The sequence below is a fragment of the Ambystoma mexicanum genome, chromosome 12 (assembly GCF_040938575.1).
Source record: "Ambystoma mexicanum isolate Mex_15411 chromosome 12, UKY_AmexF1_1, whole genome shotgun sequence".
Taxonomy (NCBI): domain Eukaryota; kingdom Metazoa; phylum Chordata; class Amphibia; order Caudata; family Ambystomatidae; genus Ambystoma; species Ambystoma mexicanum.
The window spans coordinates 196,590,915-196,608,513 of NC_090936.1; the positions used below are offsets into that span (position 1 = coordinate 196,590,915).

The window sequence follows — 17,599 nt, forward strand, 5'->3', positions numbered from 1 at the left end:
TTTACACCTTTTCATTTGATAATAAACTATTAGAATGGAAGATAAAAGTCTCTGTCCTTTTTCTGACCCACCACATATGTGACAAATGTTTCTGGCCTTTGTTTGTTCCTTGCGCACTTCATAAAGACCAAGAAAGGGCAGAAATCTGGAAGGCCAACGCCAGTGATTTCACAATCTGGTTTCTTCAGATGCCACATAATGTTCTTCAGCCAAAAAGGAGCTATCCTAATTAGAGAAGGGGCCACACGTTGACAATTTGTGATACACCTGGTAGAAGCTACAACAAAAAAATAATATTGCCTGCATTGCTGGCATCCATGGATAGATGCCCATGGTGTTGTGGGAACTCAGACTCAGGTCTGGTATGGAGTATACTTCTGTCAATTCTCATTGGGCAATACTCAAAAAGGCCCTCCAATCATGCATGTATAAGATGGTATGGGTGGGTTCTACCACAAGGCCCTTCAATATGGGATTGGTAACACAATGAGTATCACCATCTCAAACATGGGAGTGGGCACATTACCCTCTTGCCTCTGTTCCCTCACTACAACAATGAAAGCACACATACTGAATGGAGCTACTGCAAATAGTACTGACAATTATCCTGCCTTCCATCCCATCCATGATTCATGAAGTATGTGCATATTGCAGAGCACACAGAGCCCTCAGCTGGCTTTGATGCCATAGACCAAAATCGTCTTTTTAAACATTTTGTTTTTTGCCCATGTGGGCCACGGATGCACCAGAATGCATCTACAAATCTCTTTAAAGGTTTTTGCAAACTGCAGCATTGTTTAACTTCTGATGCCCCTACAGCTTGACAGTCACGCTGACCTTTAAAAATGGCAGCTGCCATTTCTCTCTTTATTCTTCATTGTGGGCAGCCTGAGCCCACCCACCTCACATGATTGGTTGGCCTATCTCCTTTTCACCAACCAGAGGTGCCGGCAGGCGATTAGCCAGCCCCTTCACAAGGCCCATGGTCTCCATGTCTGGAACCCACTTCCCATCAGAGCTGCGAGGAACGTGTAGCAACATCATCCAGCTACTTCAAGCCCCATGAGTTATGTGCATATTGTAGAGCACACTGAGCCCTCAGCTGACTTTGATGCCATAGACCAAAACCGTCTTTTAATAAAATTGTGCTTCTTGGTCACTTGGGCCATGGGTGCATGAGAATGCATCTACAATGCTCTAAACATTTTTGCAAACTGCAGCATTGTTTAAATTCTGATGTCCCTGCAGCTTGACAGCCATGCAGACCTTTAAAAATGGCCACCACCATTTCTTTCTTTCTCTATTCTTCATTGAGGGCAGCCTGAGCCTGCCCGCCTCACCTGATTGGTTAACCCACTTCCTTTTTTCACTAAACCACGGGAGCTGGCAGGCGATTAGCTGGGCATCTTCCTAAAGCCCAGGGTTTACTCTGTCTGGAGCGGTCCGCAGCTGGACGGAGCACCTCTCCATGCATCATGGCCACAGCCCATGCGCCCCAACTAACAAACATACAGTTACCCCTGCATTTTAAGTTACCATGAGAAATCAAGTTCTACACTGCACCGGTAAGCAACCCAGTCCACCTTCAGGGCTGGACTGCCCCACCGGGACACCGGGACATCCCCCGGTGGGCCTCTGGGCATAGGGCCTCTTTGGCAGGAGCGGAAGGATACAAACTTAGAGGAACAAGGTTCACACGCATTGCACGATCCAGTCCCTGCCTGCAATCCTTCTGCGTGAACACAACCAGTGTGTTTGCTGGGTGTCCCCAGCGCTGGTTGGCCTGGCAGGACATAACAACGGGGTTCAAAGCAAAGCGGCTTTAACTCCCCCACCTTCTCGCCACAGAAGAATGATGTGTAGAAAGAAGTGAACCTCCGCAGTAAGTCACTTCATGCAGGCAGCCTAATGATGTTTATTTAGACATACCGCGCTGGCTGATGGAATAGCCACAGCGTTCCCTTCCCTTCCCTGGGCCGAAAGTTAAGGAGTGACGCGGCCGCCCCTCCCTCCACCTCTTCCTGCTTTAATTACAACCTGTACTTGACCCTTCCGGGCCTGGCTCTGACTCAGGCACTACGGGCATGAGGGGTTGGGGCACCCAAGAATCGTGCACAGGTCGCTGGTAGCATTTCACTGGGTCATTTGACTACAAAGAGGTCAGTAGCCGTGTATGTGGGGGGATACAGGGTCTTGTGGCTTACGTAGGAGACCTCCACCAGCCACTAAGCATTCATTCATTCTTTGCAGTCTGTGTGCAAAGCGCTATAGAGGCAGTAGCCAAGCAATCTCGAGTTTGGACAATGTGTGTGACATTCAAAAACGAAAGAGCAGGTTTTGTATGTATGCATGTCCTCGTTGATAACTAAGCATACATGTATAAACAAACACATATTTCTGAACATGACTGAATACATCCAATGTGTCCCCTTTCCTCGAGGTAGGCATATTTCTATGCATACATTCATGTGTGGATCCATATATTTAATGTATGTTTTTTTTAATAAACACTGGGGAAGTTATTCATAAGAGAAATGACACACCTCGAAGTCTCTCCAGTCTAGAAGTGTAGTTCCTTTCCTATAGCGAGGGGATGTCGGCAAGTGCATAGCACCAGTTGAAGAAGGGTGTTGTAAAAAGAGACCTAGACCGAGGCCAGTTGCCAAGGAGCAGGCATCCACGAGGTGCACCGCAAGGTCCTAATGCCCGAAGGAGCACAGAGTTTGCTTGTTTACATTTTGAACACACGCATGACATTTTCCGGAGGGGTTGTCGGTGGTCATTTAGTGAGTGGTAGTGCAGGGGTCGGAAAAACCCTTCATTGGATGACAGTGGGAAATTATTTCTGATTTTAAACAATTACCCTGATAGGCTGGCTTTAATGTCTTGGGGACGCAATCTGCTGAGGTAAAGAGCAGACGCGGGAGGGGACACAGGCGAAGATGGGCAGAGAGATTGTGGTGAGCGGGGAAGGCCGCGTGTGGTGAGAGATATTCGTTTAGGGAAGAGAATGAGGAGACAGATAGACCACAGTGCAGGCTTGAGCGGTAGCCCAGTCTGCTGAGCACCAGGGCAGGGACCGGGGCCTTGGCCACATCGTGAATGAGGTGTGGGGCGGGGGGCATTTCCTTATCTTGGGTGAATCGCAGGGTGTTAAAGGGCCAAGGTTGCAGTGAGTAGGTCGGGAAGACGGGAGATGGGAGAGTGGCATTAGCATTAAAGACGGAGGGATGTGGAGATTACTTCATTCTTGGAGCAGATTAGCGTCAGGCAGCATCAAGCTATCCAGTGATGGATGATGTGATGTATGTTACCTGTTCCTATTAATGTGTTTGTGCATGATTCTACCCATATATGATTTCACCTGTATAGATGCATGCTTGCTACATGTTTCTATGCACCCCGATATAGTTTTCTGTGCATGCATGTTTTCGGGTATGAATACATATGTTTTAGAACATGTATTTAGGAATGTGCCATTGTACAGCTCAATACATCTTCATGTGTAATGCCTTCATGTGCTTCTATGCATGTTTCTGTTTGCATGGTTCTGTACCTGCATTAAGATATGCTTCTACACATGTCTGTACACATGTATAGGCATGTGTGTAGTTTTACACACGCATTTAGGCCCGTCTCGGGATCAAACCTTTATCAGTCTCAGACTGACCTATAGGGCAATAGGCCCATGACCGAACCAAAAACTCAAAATGTTGGTGTGGGAGTTTTTTTGGTCAAAGTGGGCCAGTTTGAGTTACTTCACTATGCAGCTAATAGTTTTTACCAGTGTTGCTGAATACATTTTCTTTAAAAATGCACAATTTGCATCACATGTTATCAAAAAATGCCCCCTCCCCCCCCGGGTGCTATTCAAACAGTCTGTCACAAAAGGAATGAATAACCATTTGCAACTGTGGGCGTCTTTTTCATTGGTGCCCGAGACAATTTTATGTCCCATCCCAACCCTGATCTTTAAAGATGACATGTTGCAAAGAGGTGTGGCATGCATGTGTGTCACTGAAATAGGGCGGCATGTTCCAGCTTTGTGTACGTTCCCCTTCTCTGTAAAGTAATATAATGTGGAGTGGCCATGAACGGCGCAAACCTCTGCCGTATGAGCAGCCTTGTGGGGCGCGGTCTGGAAGATGGGAGTGGAGGAGCTTAATGAGAGAATAGGGTGGTGCAGGTGGCACTACTGAACTGTCCATAAGTGCAGATCGCAGGACCCATCAATAAAGATCCCAATACCGTAGTTTTCTGAAGGACGCCCATCCTGCTTTTGAATTCAATTATTTTATCTACTCACTCTATTGAAAAGACTTCCCTATAGTAAATGGCGAAAATCTAACAATGTGGAGTACTACAAAACAAATACTTTAACTCGAAATGTTTGAAACTGATGTTGTGATTTTAAGCATGGGTGATCGTGACACCTACCAGCAAAGACCAGTATTATCTCATATCTTTTCATTCAATTTCAGCACAGAGAGAGCTCGTTTGTTGACCCGGACTCAAGCTTTGTTTTTGGCCAATGTCAAGGCTGAGCCTTAGACAGCTCCGGCCCACTTAAAGTCCTTGCAGGGGCTTAGCCTGATGGGTCAATGTATAAATGAGGAACATTTCACTTCATTTGAAGATCGGCACAGATCGCAAAGGCTTCTGGAAATAGCTTTGCGTCTGCAAACTCCTGTCCCACATTCCCTCAATTTTACTTAACAACTAGTGTGGCTCTTCCCAGCAGAGTCGCAATACACCTCATACAAGGATTTGGCACTTTGAAACTACTCGAGTGATTAATCTGGACAGTATAAGCATCGTAACATACAATAACTCCATCTCCCCTGTTTCATTATTTCCAAGATGATAATAACATCTATTTCTTATATAGCACTACACACCCATATGTCTCAGAACACTGATATAATAGCACGGGTGGAATGACCTATAGTGAACTCTGGAGATTTCCCAGTTGGCCTCTGAGCCTTGGGCCTCTTTTGTGTAGCATTTCCAAATGTTCCTATAGGAAAAGGGTTGAGATTTCTGAAAATGTGTAATATGGGGCCACTTTGAACATTATTTCCAGGGCCTCTTTTGGTTGCCAGTCCACCCCTGTCCACCTTGTCCTAGTCTATAGCCCTCTGCCTGGTTGCTTACTGATTATTGCCTCCCTTCCACTCTAGCCTAACTGCAAACTGTAACTTCTTGAGCTCTCGATATGCGTCTCTGCCGAAACTCACACATTTCTCACTTTTCACTGCTTGTTAGTGCCTTACTCACAGTTCCTCTTTCAGTGGCTTTAATCTACCTATTGCTGCCACTTCCAGGCAGACTATTATGGACATCCTCTTCTCTAACCCGTCTCCTGGCCTATAGACCCCCCACCTGATCTCCACTCTCTCCCTTTTCTCCTCCTCACCCATTAATGGTGGCACTAGATGGAAAGTACTCCTGGCATACTTCTCATTCTCTAGGTGTATCATTAATGTCCATCATAATGGCACGATCATGGCCCAAGGTTCTTACCCTACTCTTCTCGATCAGTACGTATCCTCTCTCACAAACGTCCTCCCTTCTCCTGGCACTCCTTCGTCTCCTCTCAGCTCTCCACCACCACCAACGGGAGTACCACACCCCTGTACCCCCCTTTGTAAAACCTAAAAAAGGAGGTAACCAGCTTCACATAGCTAATCTGAATGCTCGCTTTGCTGTCAAAAACTCCTCTGACAGCAGTCTCCTTCTCGAAGACTTTGACCTTGACGTCCTCTTCTTCCTGAGGGCAACACAATTCTCTCCAAACCCAGACCCAACAGGCCTGATGGAGCAGTGACCCAGGGCAAGAGAGGTGATGTTGTCCTTCATGGCACCTGTTTGGAAGAGACCTTCATAGAGTGGGCCACTTTAGATAATTCATCCAGTGCTATGGGCAGGAGGGAGGAGAGTGAGGGGGTGGAAGGAGAGGAGGCAGGGGAGCAGGCGCAGGAGATTGGAGTGGAGGAGAGTGAAGACAAGATGTCCTGAGTTCTTTCACCACTGGTTCTTTCCCTCTATCCCTCAAGCTGTGGGATGTATTGACCCACTTTTGCTCTGCTATGCTGCATCACTGTGTTATGATGGTGCCAGAAATAGAAAAATGGCCGCAAAACCCTTGTGCGCACCAAAACCTCTGAAAATCGCGCTTTGCTACGCACACAAAGAGGGCTGCCTAATCTGCCACGCATGTTGTCAGTGGTGGAACAGAGCTCTCACTCCGGAAATGTTTCACTGGGCTCCACAACAAGTGAAAATGGAGTACAGAAGGAAAAAGCAGTGCTTTTGTAAATTAAACCCAAAATCTTGCTTTAAATCCCTTTTTCTTTGTTGCTGAAACTTCAGAATGCCGGTACAGAACACCTTCAAATATGCAAAATTCTCTGTGGGTGCTACAATTCACTTAGTTTAAGGAATCATTGTGAACTTACAATGTCCTGAAAAGCTGAGAGCATAAGGGGATTTCCACAGCAAAAGTGGCCTGCCTGTGGATCTGTCAAAATCTGGGTGCAGTACCCTGGGCTGCCTGAATGACAGCTGTCAGGGACCTGCCTGTTTATACCTTAACATGTATGAACTGAAAATCAAATGTTTGCAATCTAAGAGGCCTGTTACTGATAGTAACCCATATTGCAACTGTTTTGATCCCAAGGGTTTAAAATCTTGAATGAGGATTCTAGCTGCTATTTGATCCAACAAGTTTGTTTTGTGCTAAGGAAAAGTCAACAGTTAATAATTAATTTAAACCTGGCTGAAGCTGAAGAACTTGAATAACAGGTTTTTCTCACAGAAGGAAGGTCTTGCCCCCAGCAGGAAATCACAGAGATGTGTTAATTGCTAGGTTGGGAAAGAATCTGGTCTACAAAGGCAAGAGGAACAATGACCAGCTCCAGCTAAGGAAATGCGAGGTGCGAAGACAGTCGTAAATGGCCACTGACAGGAGCAAACAGGGAGGAGACTGCTCCTGGACTTCCAGGGAGAGACCAAGAGGCTGACACAAACAACCATTTGTTGCTTACCATGGACAAAGAACACATTTTAAAAAGACGGATAATTCATTGTGTAATTTTGTGAAAATTACAAAAGTAAAAGATTTGTGAATCTAAATTTTGGCTGCACATTTCAAGAGGAGGCAAAATCGTGTGACATGTTCTGGAAAGAAATGGCAAGAAATGTGATTTTACACAAAATATATTTCCGCTACAATTGTGAAACTTTATACACTTATGCCTATGTTAAACGCCCACATTTGTAGACATTTTTTAAGAATTGGACATTGTGTTCCTAGGGAAAAGGGCAAAATTCTGTGAAAAGCTGAGACAAGAGCCCACAGCTATGGGGTTTTGAGGAGTAGCTGCTATGTAAAATATGTAATCGGTATATGTGATTGTTATAGAGGTTGCATGTGTGTAAATATGTATTGTGCCAAAAGTAGATTTTGTGTTCTAGGGGCTAGGGGTGGATTTTCAGCCTCATAAAATCACACCATAAAGGTGACATACTGTTTCTCTCCTCCTATCAAGGCACAGAGTAGACTCTGACCCAATCACCTGTCAAAGGGGCAAGCTTAGGCTAACCCAGCCCACCCCCCCCTTGTATGACATCTGTTCACAGCATAAATAGACACAGCTCACCACACATCAAGACAGACAGATTCACTCACTATCCTGATGCTGGCGGAGCACTCTGCTGCTGAACTCTACATCTTCCTTGCTCCAGACCCCAGAAATTTGGCAAAGCAGAAACCCATTGCATGGCTGAACCATTTTCAGCTGGGCCTCAAATTCCAGAACCAGAACCCCACAAACCTAAGGACAGCCGGGCTGCGCTGTACTGCTTGCCTGCTGAAAATAATTATCATCAGAACCAAGAAGGGCAGATCCAATCCAGTCCTGTGCCGTGGTGCGACCAGAGTGCATTTCAGATCCAGTCCAGTCCTGTGCCATCCGGTGTGCCCAGCCGTCGGTCCGTAACCAGATCCTATCCCCTGACCAGAATCTTGACTGACCAGAATCCTGACGGTTACATTTAAAAACATATCCAGTGAGTATCTATAGGAAAAATTGGTTCACTGGCATATGTATTTTGCATAGTCTCAATCCCTATCTTAAACCTATCCTATCTTGCATTCAGAACCTGTACTCTTAGGAGTATTTTTGAATTGTCTGAACTCTCTATCCAAACCATCCTATCTTCCTCCTGAACTAGTATTGCTGAAACTATCTTTGCGCTGATCTTTTCTCATCTGAAGAAGGCGAGTTTCCTCCACAGGCAGTCATTCTGTTCAAGTGACGGTGTTCGTGTTTGGTATTCGTTTTGTTCATAGTCATCCCTAGTGTAAGAAATCCTTTTGTCATTTTAAAAGCGCATTCCTGTTTTTCCTTCTTGCGCCTATCTCGAAAAAAACGAACTCTACTAAAAAGCATTCCAAATCAATACGGTTCTCTCGTTATTGCGAATATCGTGCAGTGAAAAGTTTGCCGCAAATTTTTGTTTTGGGACATTCTTACACGTGTAAAACAGCTTTTGTTTGCTTCTGACTTGAGTTTTAAAATTTCATATTGGTTCTTGGTATTAAATCATTGCTTGTGTTTGTGTGCAGCTATCCAAAGCGGCTCCCATAAGAATTTTTAATAATTTCTGCAATTTTGACCACATTTAGTGTTTTACCCAGTCCATTCTAAAGATAACTTCAAAAGCCATTTTGACAGCTTGACAGTCAATTCCGTTTTCTCTTGTTTTTGAAAGGAGGAAAGTAGGATTGATTTTCTGTTTGAATTCTGCCATTCCTGAATACCTGCTCTATCCTCCTATCTCTTTACATTGCCTATTGAGGGGTTGAGGGGTGTTCAGGGGGAACCTCTAACTACGGTGCTATCTGATCTGAACCAACACAAAAGTGTTATTCTCTGTGCTGAATTGTTTTGCTCACTGCTTACTCCTCGTGTATTAAAGATATTATTCAGTGTCACATCAACCCATTGGTGATTGTTGTGTACCTATTAAAACATATTGTGATAACATTTTAAATACATAAATAAATCTTTACCTTTGCAAACTAGCCTGATACCTGGTTCAGTGTGACCGGGGGGATTCCAGGAGAAAGGCGTGATATGAGTGGTATATCGTTCTGAATAAAGAACTTTTAGACAAAAGTAAATAATGATTTCAGTTGTGCACCACATGCTAGGCATTGACTTGGGTGTATGCCGGATTGAAATCACTTACAAAGCACTCCCTTGTGTACCGTCTCTTAAAAAAGTCATCTGCTGACCCCTCCTGCCCGGGTAACTATCAACCAATTTCCATTATCCCCTTCCTTGGTAAACTCTTGGAGAAGCAGGTCCTCCCCAAACTGACCCTCCACACTAACCTTGTTGGTTGTCTTCATGACCCTCAGCTGGATTCTGGGAATCCAGAGGCACGGAAACTGCTCTCCTGAACACCCATGAAACCATGCTTGCAAATCTCGACTCCAACTCTCCCGTTGTCCTCATTCTCCTTGATCTAGCCTCTGCCCTTGACACGGTCAACCATCCCATCCTCATAAAACAAATCTGTGACACCCTCGGCATCACTGACCGGGCCGTGGACTGGCTGACCTCTTTCCTCACTAACCACCCTTCCCTGTTGCAAGTGGGCTCTTTTTCCTCCACCACCTCACTCTCAACTGTGTCATCCTCCAGGGCTCTATACTATTGCCAAGACTCTTCAATATCTATCTTGCCTCTCTTGCTCAACTGATTTCCTCCTTCTCTCCTGATTTCCAGTGTTATGCCGATGACACACAGCTTTCCTTCATCCTCGACTACCTCCTCTTTGTCCTCTCTGATCCCAGACTGTCTGTCTGCCATTCAGAAATGGTGTGCAGCTAACAATCTCTGCCTTAATGCCAGTAAGATGGAGATCCTTCTCATTTGGCCACCAGATTTTATTTGTGTGCTCTGAAACACTTGTGTATGAGCGCAATAGAAATAAAATATCATATATCACCTGCAACCTCTTTTCCTTCTACCCTCCACCATCCTGTGAGGCCAAACACCTCGGGCCATCTTCCATTCTGCTCTCTCCTTCATAGCCTCCCCTGCTAGAGCCCTATGCTCCTCTAACTCTTTGACTGTCACACGCTTCTCCAAGCAGAGAGTGGGGGGCAGGTCTCTCTCCTTGGCTGGCACCTCCCTTTGCAACAGCTTCCCTGCCCCTCTCAGACTTGAGCCGGATCTCCTTAAATTCCAGAAACAGCTAAAAACTCTGCTGTTTGCTACCTCTCTCCCTCTTTCCCTTCCCTGCTAATCACCCCACTGCTGATATGACCGGTGTCCTGATCCTCATGAATCGCACGGATTACAGGCACTTCTCCCCAGTGGATACCAGCATCCCCCTCCCCCACTGCACAGCCCTTGCAGGCCCCTACTTGGCAGCTCTACATCCCACCCTTGTGAGTCACCTGCACTAGCACTTAGCCCAAGGCTCTCCTCCTTGGCTCCCATTAGCACTTCCCTCCAAGGCCCTCCACCAGCACTTGCCCATTCCTCTGCCCCCCATAAGCCTGCTATATCCTGCCTTTTTCCTCACTGCACTTGCATGTCTGCATGCCACAAGGTCTAGTAGGACCTTGACTGTATTGTACTGTTTAGCCATAATTATTTTTCCCCTGTTCCCTTCCCATTTAGCCTTGGGGCGCATTAAAACACAATTAATTTGTATAAGCGCCTAACAAATGCTCAATAAAAAAGAAATACAGCAGTGCCACCAACTTGTTTCCAAGAGAAGATACGGATTTCTCCATTTAAGTCACAAAGGAATTAAAAACATTATTACTGGAAGCAAAAATGCGCTGGAGCGAAACACAATCAACACACATCATGTAATCTACAGTACAAATTCAGAGTATAGAAAATGCATAAGGATAACTTTGGTACTTTCATTTTGTACTTTCCTAAAATTATTTGTAAAGGAGTTTAACGATCTATTATTTTCACACATGTAGAAATAGAACAAGACCTGTTGTGACAAGTCCCCGCCTAATCTTGAGGACCAATAGTGGGGTGGTCAAAGAGGTTGGTGGTTGCCCCAAGCTAGTGAATGCTGGACTCAGGTGATATAAAGAGGATCACAGATCACCTCAACTGGCTCCATGTACTAAGGCAGGGGGCAGTTGCAGAAGCACTTACACACATCTCTACTGATATAGACACCCGTGACCACTAATGGAATGATCCAAGGAGAACTCACACCCCACTCACACCCTCAAACATCACAGATGCGAGTGAAAAGCACTACAGGGAGAGGAGGATGTCTAAACCCCTCAAACATACTCATTATCATAAGGTTGCCAATCATATAAAGCATGTTCAGCTCCCTAACTAGACCCAATTAACAAACATAGGAAATTATGACTTTCCCTTTAAAGAAACTATGTTACAACATCTCAAATACACCAATGAGTAACTAAATACATTTGCCCCTTTAGTGCCAATGCCAAAGGGAACATTATTCATTAGGACTCATACACTGTGGGACAGACATACTAGCAAGAGAGATGACACAGACAACAAAAATATAGTACAACCAAACTTTATTAATAATCAGGATGGTGTAACACCTAACTAACCGTATAATATGGAGGGATTTGCCTGCCTAAAGAAATCTAAAGCAAGTTTATGTCAGTGAGTTCATTCAAAAACAAAAAGTCTGTGTCAAAACCTATGCTTGTCCTCACAACTACAACGAAACTAGTGGGGAAATGCTCTCAACCAAAAAATCTGTGTTCCAAAACAAATGTTCAAAGAGTGTCAATTTAAGTTCCTCTAAAGTTCTCAGGTTCAAATTCAACCCAGTTCCAATGTAACTTTGTTTCAGCAAGTACTGAGCAAGCTCTGAAGTTACCTTCTGTAGATTCGCACTTATCACAGTTCACATCAGAGGGGTCTCCCTTTCCCAAGTTCAAATGCAAAACTCCCTTCCCCAAGTTCAAACGCAACACACAAAACTGTGGTCTTGGGATCCCCTTCCCCAAGATAAAGGTTCTTCAATTTCACCTCTCAGGGTTACTTCCCCAAGAGTCAGTCACAATAGTTGAGATTCACAAATTCACAAGCAGGGTCCACTTGACCCCTCCCATGGCTCACTTCACCAATGGTTCACACCTTTTAGTTACTTGTCAAAATCTTTCATGGCTTCTGGTCTAGGTGCAGTTATCAGACCACATAGTCCACCCATCACTGGTCATGCAACCTGCAACCACATATCTTGCTTGTGATTGAAGTCTATATGTTAGCAAATTTGACCTTAGGACATTTAATGATATAGGCACATTTGTCAGACCACACGGTCCACACATCACAGGCCATGCAAACATAGGTTTCCCATAGCTGATATTTAATGTTTCACAAGTTCAAGTCTTTCACTTTACCTGGAGGTGTTTTTTGGCAATGATGGCCTTATACCATTACTGTTGTGCAGGCTCATGCAGCAACTCTTGCCAAAGTCAGCAATATATACAAGTATTCTCTGTATGGGCTCCGTAGCCCCTCTCATCTCATTCAACATTCAATGTTGGTCACCTTTTCGTGGTTTGGGCTCAATAGCCCCTTTTGCTGCATTCTGAAATCAATATTAGCAAGCTGCTGGTACTGCAGCTCATCAGCCTCTTTCGTTATATTTAATCTTCAAAATATGTAAGCATCAGGCTTGTTATGTTGAGCAAATGTCCAGCTTATTAGTACATTCAGCATTCAAGGATTCAAGCATCCAGCTTTTTGTTATGTTCAGCATTCAAGATTGTGAGTATCAGGCTCAACAGCCTCTCCTGGAGTGCCCCGGTGTCCCAAATGTCCATTAACACTTACCGGACTGCAACTCCTCTTCGCCAGTCGCTGCCCTCTGCACGTCCCGGCCATCATTCTAGGCTCCGCCTCCGCTCTTTGTAGCAGTCGTTCTCCACCTTCCTGGGAAGGTTTTAGACTTTTCCTTACCCGATTCTTTGGCAGAGGTTTTTCTATGATGTAAATAAGGTGTCTCCTTAACCGATGCCAGGACTGTCTAGTAAAGATAGACTGGACTGGCAAAGGGAAGGAAAAAACCCAAAAGAGTAAAAACCTTGGTGGTGAGGTTAAGGGCCTGAAGTTGGAATGATCCCAATAAGTAGCTGCAGGAAAACGGAGAACCATGAGCAGCCACCTTGAAGCTGCAGAGAGCTTGAGGACAACAAAGCCTAATGACAGCAGGGGGAGAGCGGAACCGCTAGCGTAAGGCACACCCTGGTCGGAATTAGCCAAGGAGGACAGAACTGTAAAAGGACGCAGAGCACTGGAAAGGAGCAGCAGCTAAACGAGAGGCAAGGAGGGGAATCTGGAATTAAGTAATGGAGCACAAGGAATGGCACAGAGTGTTGTGCAAGGAGCAAACCTGCAACAGAGAAAGTTGCAACGCAAAGCAATGATGTCTTCTTGATGTTTTGATGTCTGAAAATGGAGAAGCTCCTCCTCCTGAACGCAGTGTAGCGTGATTACGTGGCACCATGTATTGGTTGGAGAAAATGCTTTGTTGGGTGGCACAATGAACGCAATATGTCGAACAGGCACCAGGGGCGGTATAGCCGTCTAACACAAGAGCACCCAGTCTGGCATTGCACTCCTTGTGGGACTCCCAGGAATCTTGTTGGTGTTTTGGCGGTTCAGCTTCTCGTCCCCTCTTCTTAGGTTCTCCAGTCTTCCTGCACATTCTGCAGCACTCGTACTTCACAAACCTCTCTCTCTTTCTCCTGAACGTAGCATAGTATGATTACATGGCGCCATGTATTAGTTGTCGAAAATGCTTTTTGGGTTTGCACAATCAATGTAATATATCGAACAGGGACCAGGGGTGGTATCACCGTCTCCCACAAGAGCTCCCAGCCCCGCACTGCACTCCTGACAGGACTCTCAGGAACCTTGTTGGCGTTTTTGGCGATTTGGCTTCTCGTCCCCTCTTCTCAGGTTCTCCAGTCCTCCTGCACCTTCTGCAGCACTCATACTTCTCAAACCTCTCTCTCTTCCTCCTTTTGTACGCCACCTTTAATATGTTTCCTGGCTGTTGATGGATTGCAGGTGGAATAAGTCATTCCTAATTGCTTGACTTTGTGTAAACTCATTAGTGTAACATGTCTGATCTCATGGTTATATGCATCCAAACCTTTCTTCTTCATCACAGCACCATAGTGGTTTTTGCAATGGGAAATCTGCACTGCTCCTAGTTGCCTCTTCTTCTTCCTAGTACTCAGGAGGAATTTACAGGGAAATAGCCCATAAAGGCTAAGGCAGGGGAGGGCAGGTCAATGTCAGGAAAGGGAGATACCATGTCTCGCCATAAGGTACCATCTTTGCAGTCCCAAGGACCCTCTCCTCAGGTGATCCTTCCTTGCTTGCACACCCCAGGGTCGGAATCCAAGAGCAATTGCCCTTCCATGGCCACCTGAACAGAGGATCCCAGGGTAGTAGATGTGTGAGTACCTTGAGGTTTCTCACATGACGCACAATCTGCGGATGTCTAAAAAATAGAAAGTCATGCATGAACAATGGAAATTGACTCACGCAGACTGCAGCCCCAGTTTAGTCAGGGAAGTTATAAAGTTTTGAACTCCCTGCAACACAGGTACTAAAAGTGTTCAAAACAGTTTCCCAGGCTTACCATTTGCCGGCCCTCTTCCAAGATACACAAATGGCAATAAATTGCCCAAGCATAGTGCACCACCCACTTCAATATACAAAGATAATCCATTTCCTGAAACAACACACAAGGGGTGGAGAGATGATGCAATAAAAAGTAGCCAGTTCAGTCTTGCATGGTGAGGGGTTTGAGTAGCAGGTCGAAGACAGAGTTTTGCAGAGGTTCTCAAGAGAAGGGTACTGAGAAGGGAGTGCAAGGGGTAGGATGGGGGTTTAAAAGAGAGTCTTAAGGATGTTGGAGGGGTCATTGGTACCATCTGGGGGAGAGAGCTGACGGTTGTTTGGAGATGTTTGAGGAGAGTGGAGGAAGATTTGGTAGCATCCACAGAGAGAAATTGGGAAGATTGGAGGAGACAAGTCATTGTGAGCAAAGGAGGTGAATGGAGTCATTACCATCTGTGTAGAAAGAAAGAAAAAAGCTGGAATTGGAGGTAAAGCTACAGATCTTGTGGCTGTGAGAGGAGAATAGATACTATTACTAGAGCAAGGGACTAAGGAAGTTCAAGCAGACCACGATGGCCTAGGGCAGAATATGAAGTCTTTGGGACAAGGTATGAGATGGTGCAATTTCCCTTTTGGCTAGGGAGATTACAATAGTGGTGGTCAGAAAGGGGGTGTGCAGGGGATCAGTACATTAGAGCAGGGAGTTAGAAAATGGACAGCGAGAACTCCACGCCCAACCCTGACACCCTTGTATAGTGAAGAAGTGCGGAGATTCACTCAGAGCCTAGACCTGTTAGAGCAGACCCTCAGACACACTCAGAGCGTAGGTGCTGTGCATGGTCATGACTCCAGCCTCCACCAAAGAGACTTATGTAACCCCAAACGTCCTTACCTGAAGACAATGATGAGAGCAATCAATTGGACATCTGTTTTGAGCTAGTCAAGTCCTGGAACTATGTAAGAGATGTTTTCCTTTGATTAGGATTTTTGAGTGAACCATCGCAGTATTTCTGTTATTTGCAGGAATAAAACCTTAGTTTTGCCAAAATCATATAATGTGTCACCCTTTTTATGCCTCCCAAAAGTTGTCTTTTCACAAATGGTGCCAGGAGTGGGATTTACTATGGCTTCCTCGGTAGCCATGATCACTATTCCTTACTCCAATGCAAACGCAGGGCACCCATTTATATTTTGCCCTGTCCAAAAATCCCAAGTTTGGGTGGTGTGAATCTGGCCCTCACCAGTGTGAACATGAGAAGTCAGGATTGAGCAATAAGGATGAGCCGCAGTGACTGGGCCTGAAAACGAAGTGGAAGCTCTGATGAAACAAGCACCATTTGAAAACTCAACTACATACTACCATAAAAGCATAAACCCTCCCAGCAGAGATGAATCCCAATAACAGCCCAAAATTTATTGAAACAAGTTGGAATGTGAAGTCAACCCAGTAGCTAAACCATGGATAATGTTGGGATTTCTATTGGCCCGGATCCAGGAATGGCAACCCTAACCAACTACCTTGACAGGCTGGTCAACTGGTAAAAAGACAGATAGCACTCTGAGCCCCACATTTAGAAGCTGGGAGAGGTAATAAGTACTGAAGAGATTCTTACAGTGTCTTCACATATTGAAGGAGACTTTGGACCCTTAAATGTGTAGAACTTGGCAGCTGTGGAACAACTGCCTCCACTGAAGAGTGTTCAAGAACCTCAAACTGTCAACACAAAGACAAAGACAAGGGTCATTGATTGGACTAAACCTGAAACTTTGTAGGTGACTGTTTCCTTTGAATACAACTTAAGAGAGGAACCTTCTGTTTCTTTATTTGTTGTAAAAATAAAACCCTAGTTTTGATCAAATGTTACCATTGTGCCAGTCTCTGTGCTCATCATATTCAGCTATCCCTGCACATGTCCCAGAAACTACAACCTATAACTGGTATTTTGCATTTTGTAGTAATACAAAGTTAGGTTATAGTAACTCTGTGTGGTCATGAAACAGGTTTCCCTTTACATGGGATGATGTTAATCTTTTCAAACTTAATGGTGAGAATTGTAAGCTACATTATTTTCTTTGAAGTACATCAACTATCACAATAGACCTTTATTTAAAAAATAAAGTATTTTATTTAAAGAAAAAAACATTGCATACCTTGGCCAGTTGTTCTGCTAATCCGTGGGGAACTTCTCTTTCCTTTTCATTGTCTGTTTTATTACCCAAAAGAAGGATTGGGATATTCTCACCTGCACCCTCCTGTTGAAAAGAAAGAAATAAGACACACTTCTCAATATATAACCATCATCAAACTTTGGTAAATGAGAAAAAGTAAGATGTGCTACAGGGATCCATTGATCTATTTATCTCACGTTGCCTGCATTTTTCACTAAGAAGTATGCTACTAAGTGGTAAAGAGCAAACTCTTTTGAAGTGAGATAAAGAGTCTGTGTAAATAACATCTTTCAATACCATTCTTAGCTTTGTGGTGCTACCACTTATATCGATTACTCCAAAGTTTAAAGGGAATATTACTACATCTCCAAAATAGCCATAGTGTTACAAAGTTGATGAGTCACTAATACACTTTCTGTTAATTTGCTCTTTTTACAAGGATTATAAGATAATCATATTTCAACCAACTATGTTAAAAAGGAAGGCACATATGGAAGGTTAGCATGAAATTCATGAGCATTCACAGATTTTGGGCTGGCATTTTAATGGGGTAAAAGAAAGCAATATATTGAAAAATTTCAACCGAGGACAAATAAATATTAATTTGTACTAAGTATTTTATATTTGTATTTGTATTAATTTATTCTCTTGAATTAATTAATTATAAAAGACAATTTGGAGACTGTAACTGTATAGTTGATTCATGATCCATAGTTGTATTTTTTAAAATTATTTTTCCATTTTAAGAAAAT

The 17,599-nt window shown here is 44.3% G+C and overlaps 1 protein-coding gene across 1 annotated transcript in view; it reads right to left on the reverse strand.

Moving 5' to 3' along the window:
* Positions 1 to 17,599, reverse strand: part of CRACR2A (calcium release activated channel regulator 2A) — a 957,312-nt gene that overhangs the window by 20,620 nt on the left and 919,093 nt on the right. Inside the window, exon 16 of the mRNA XM_069628295.1 lies at positions 16,830 to 16,931. Coding sequence (XP_069484396.1) covers positions 16,830 to 16,931 — 102 coding nt within the window. The remainder of the gene's footprint in view (positions 1 to 16,829; positions 16,932 to 17,599) is intronic.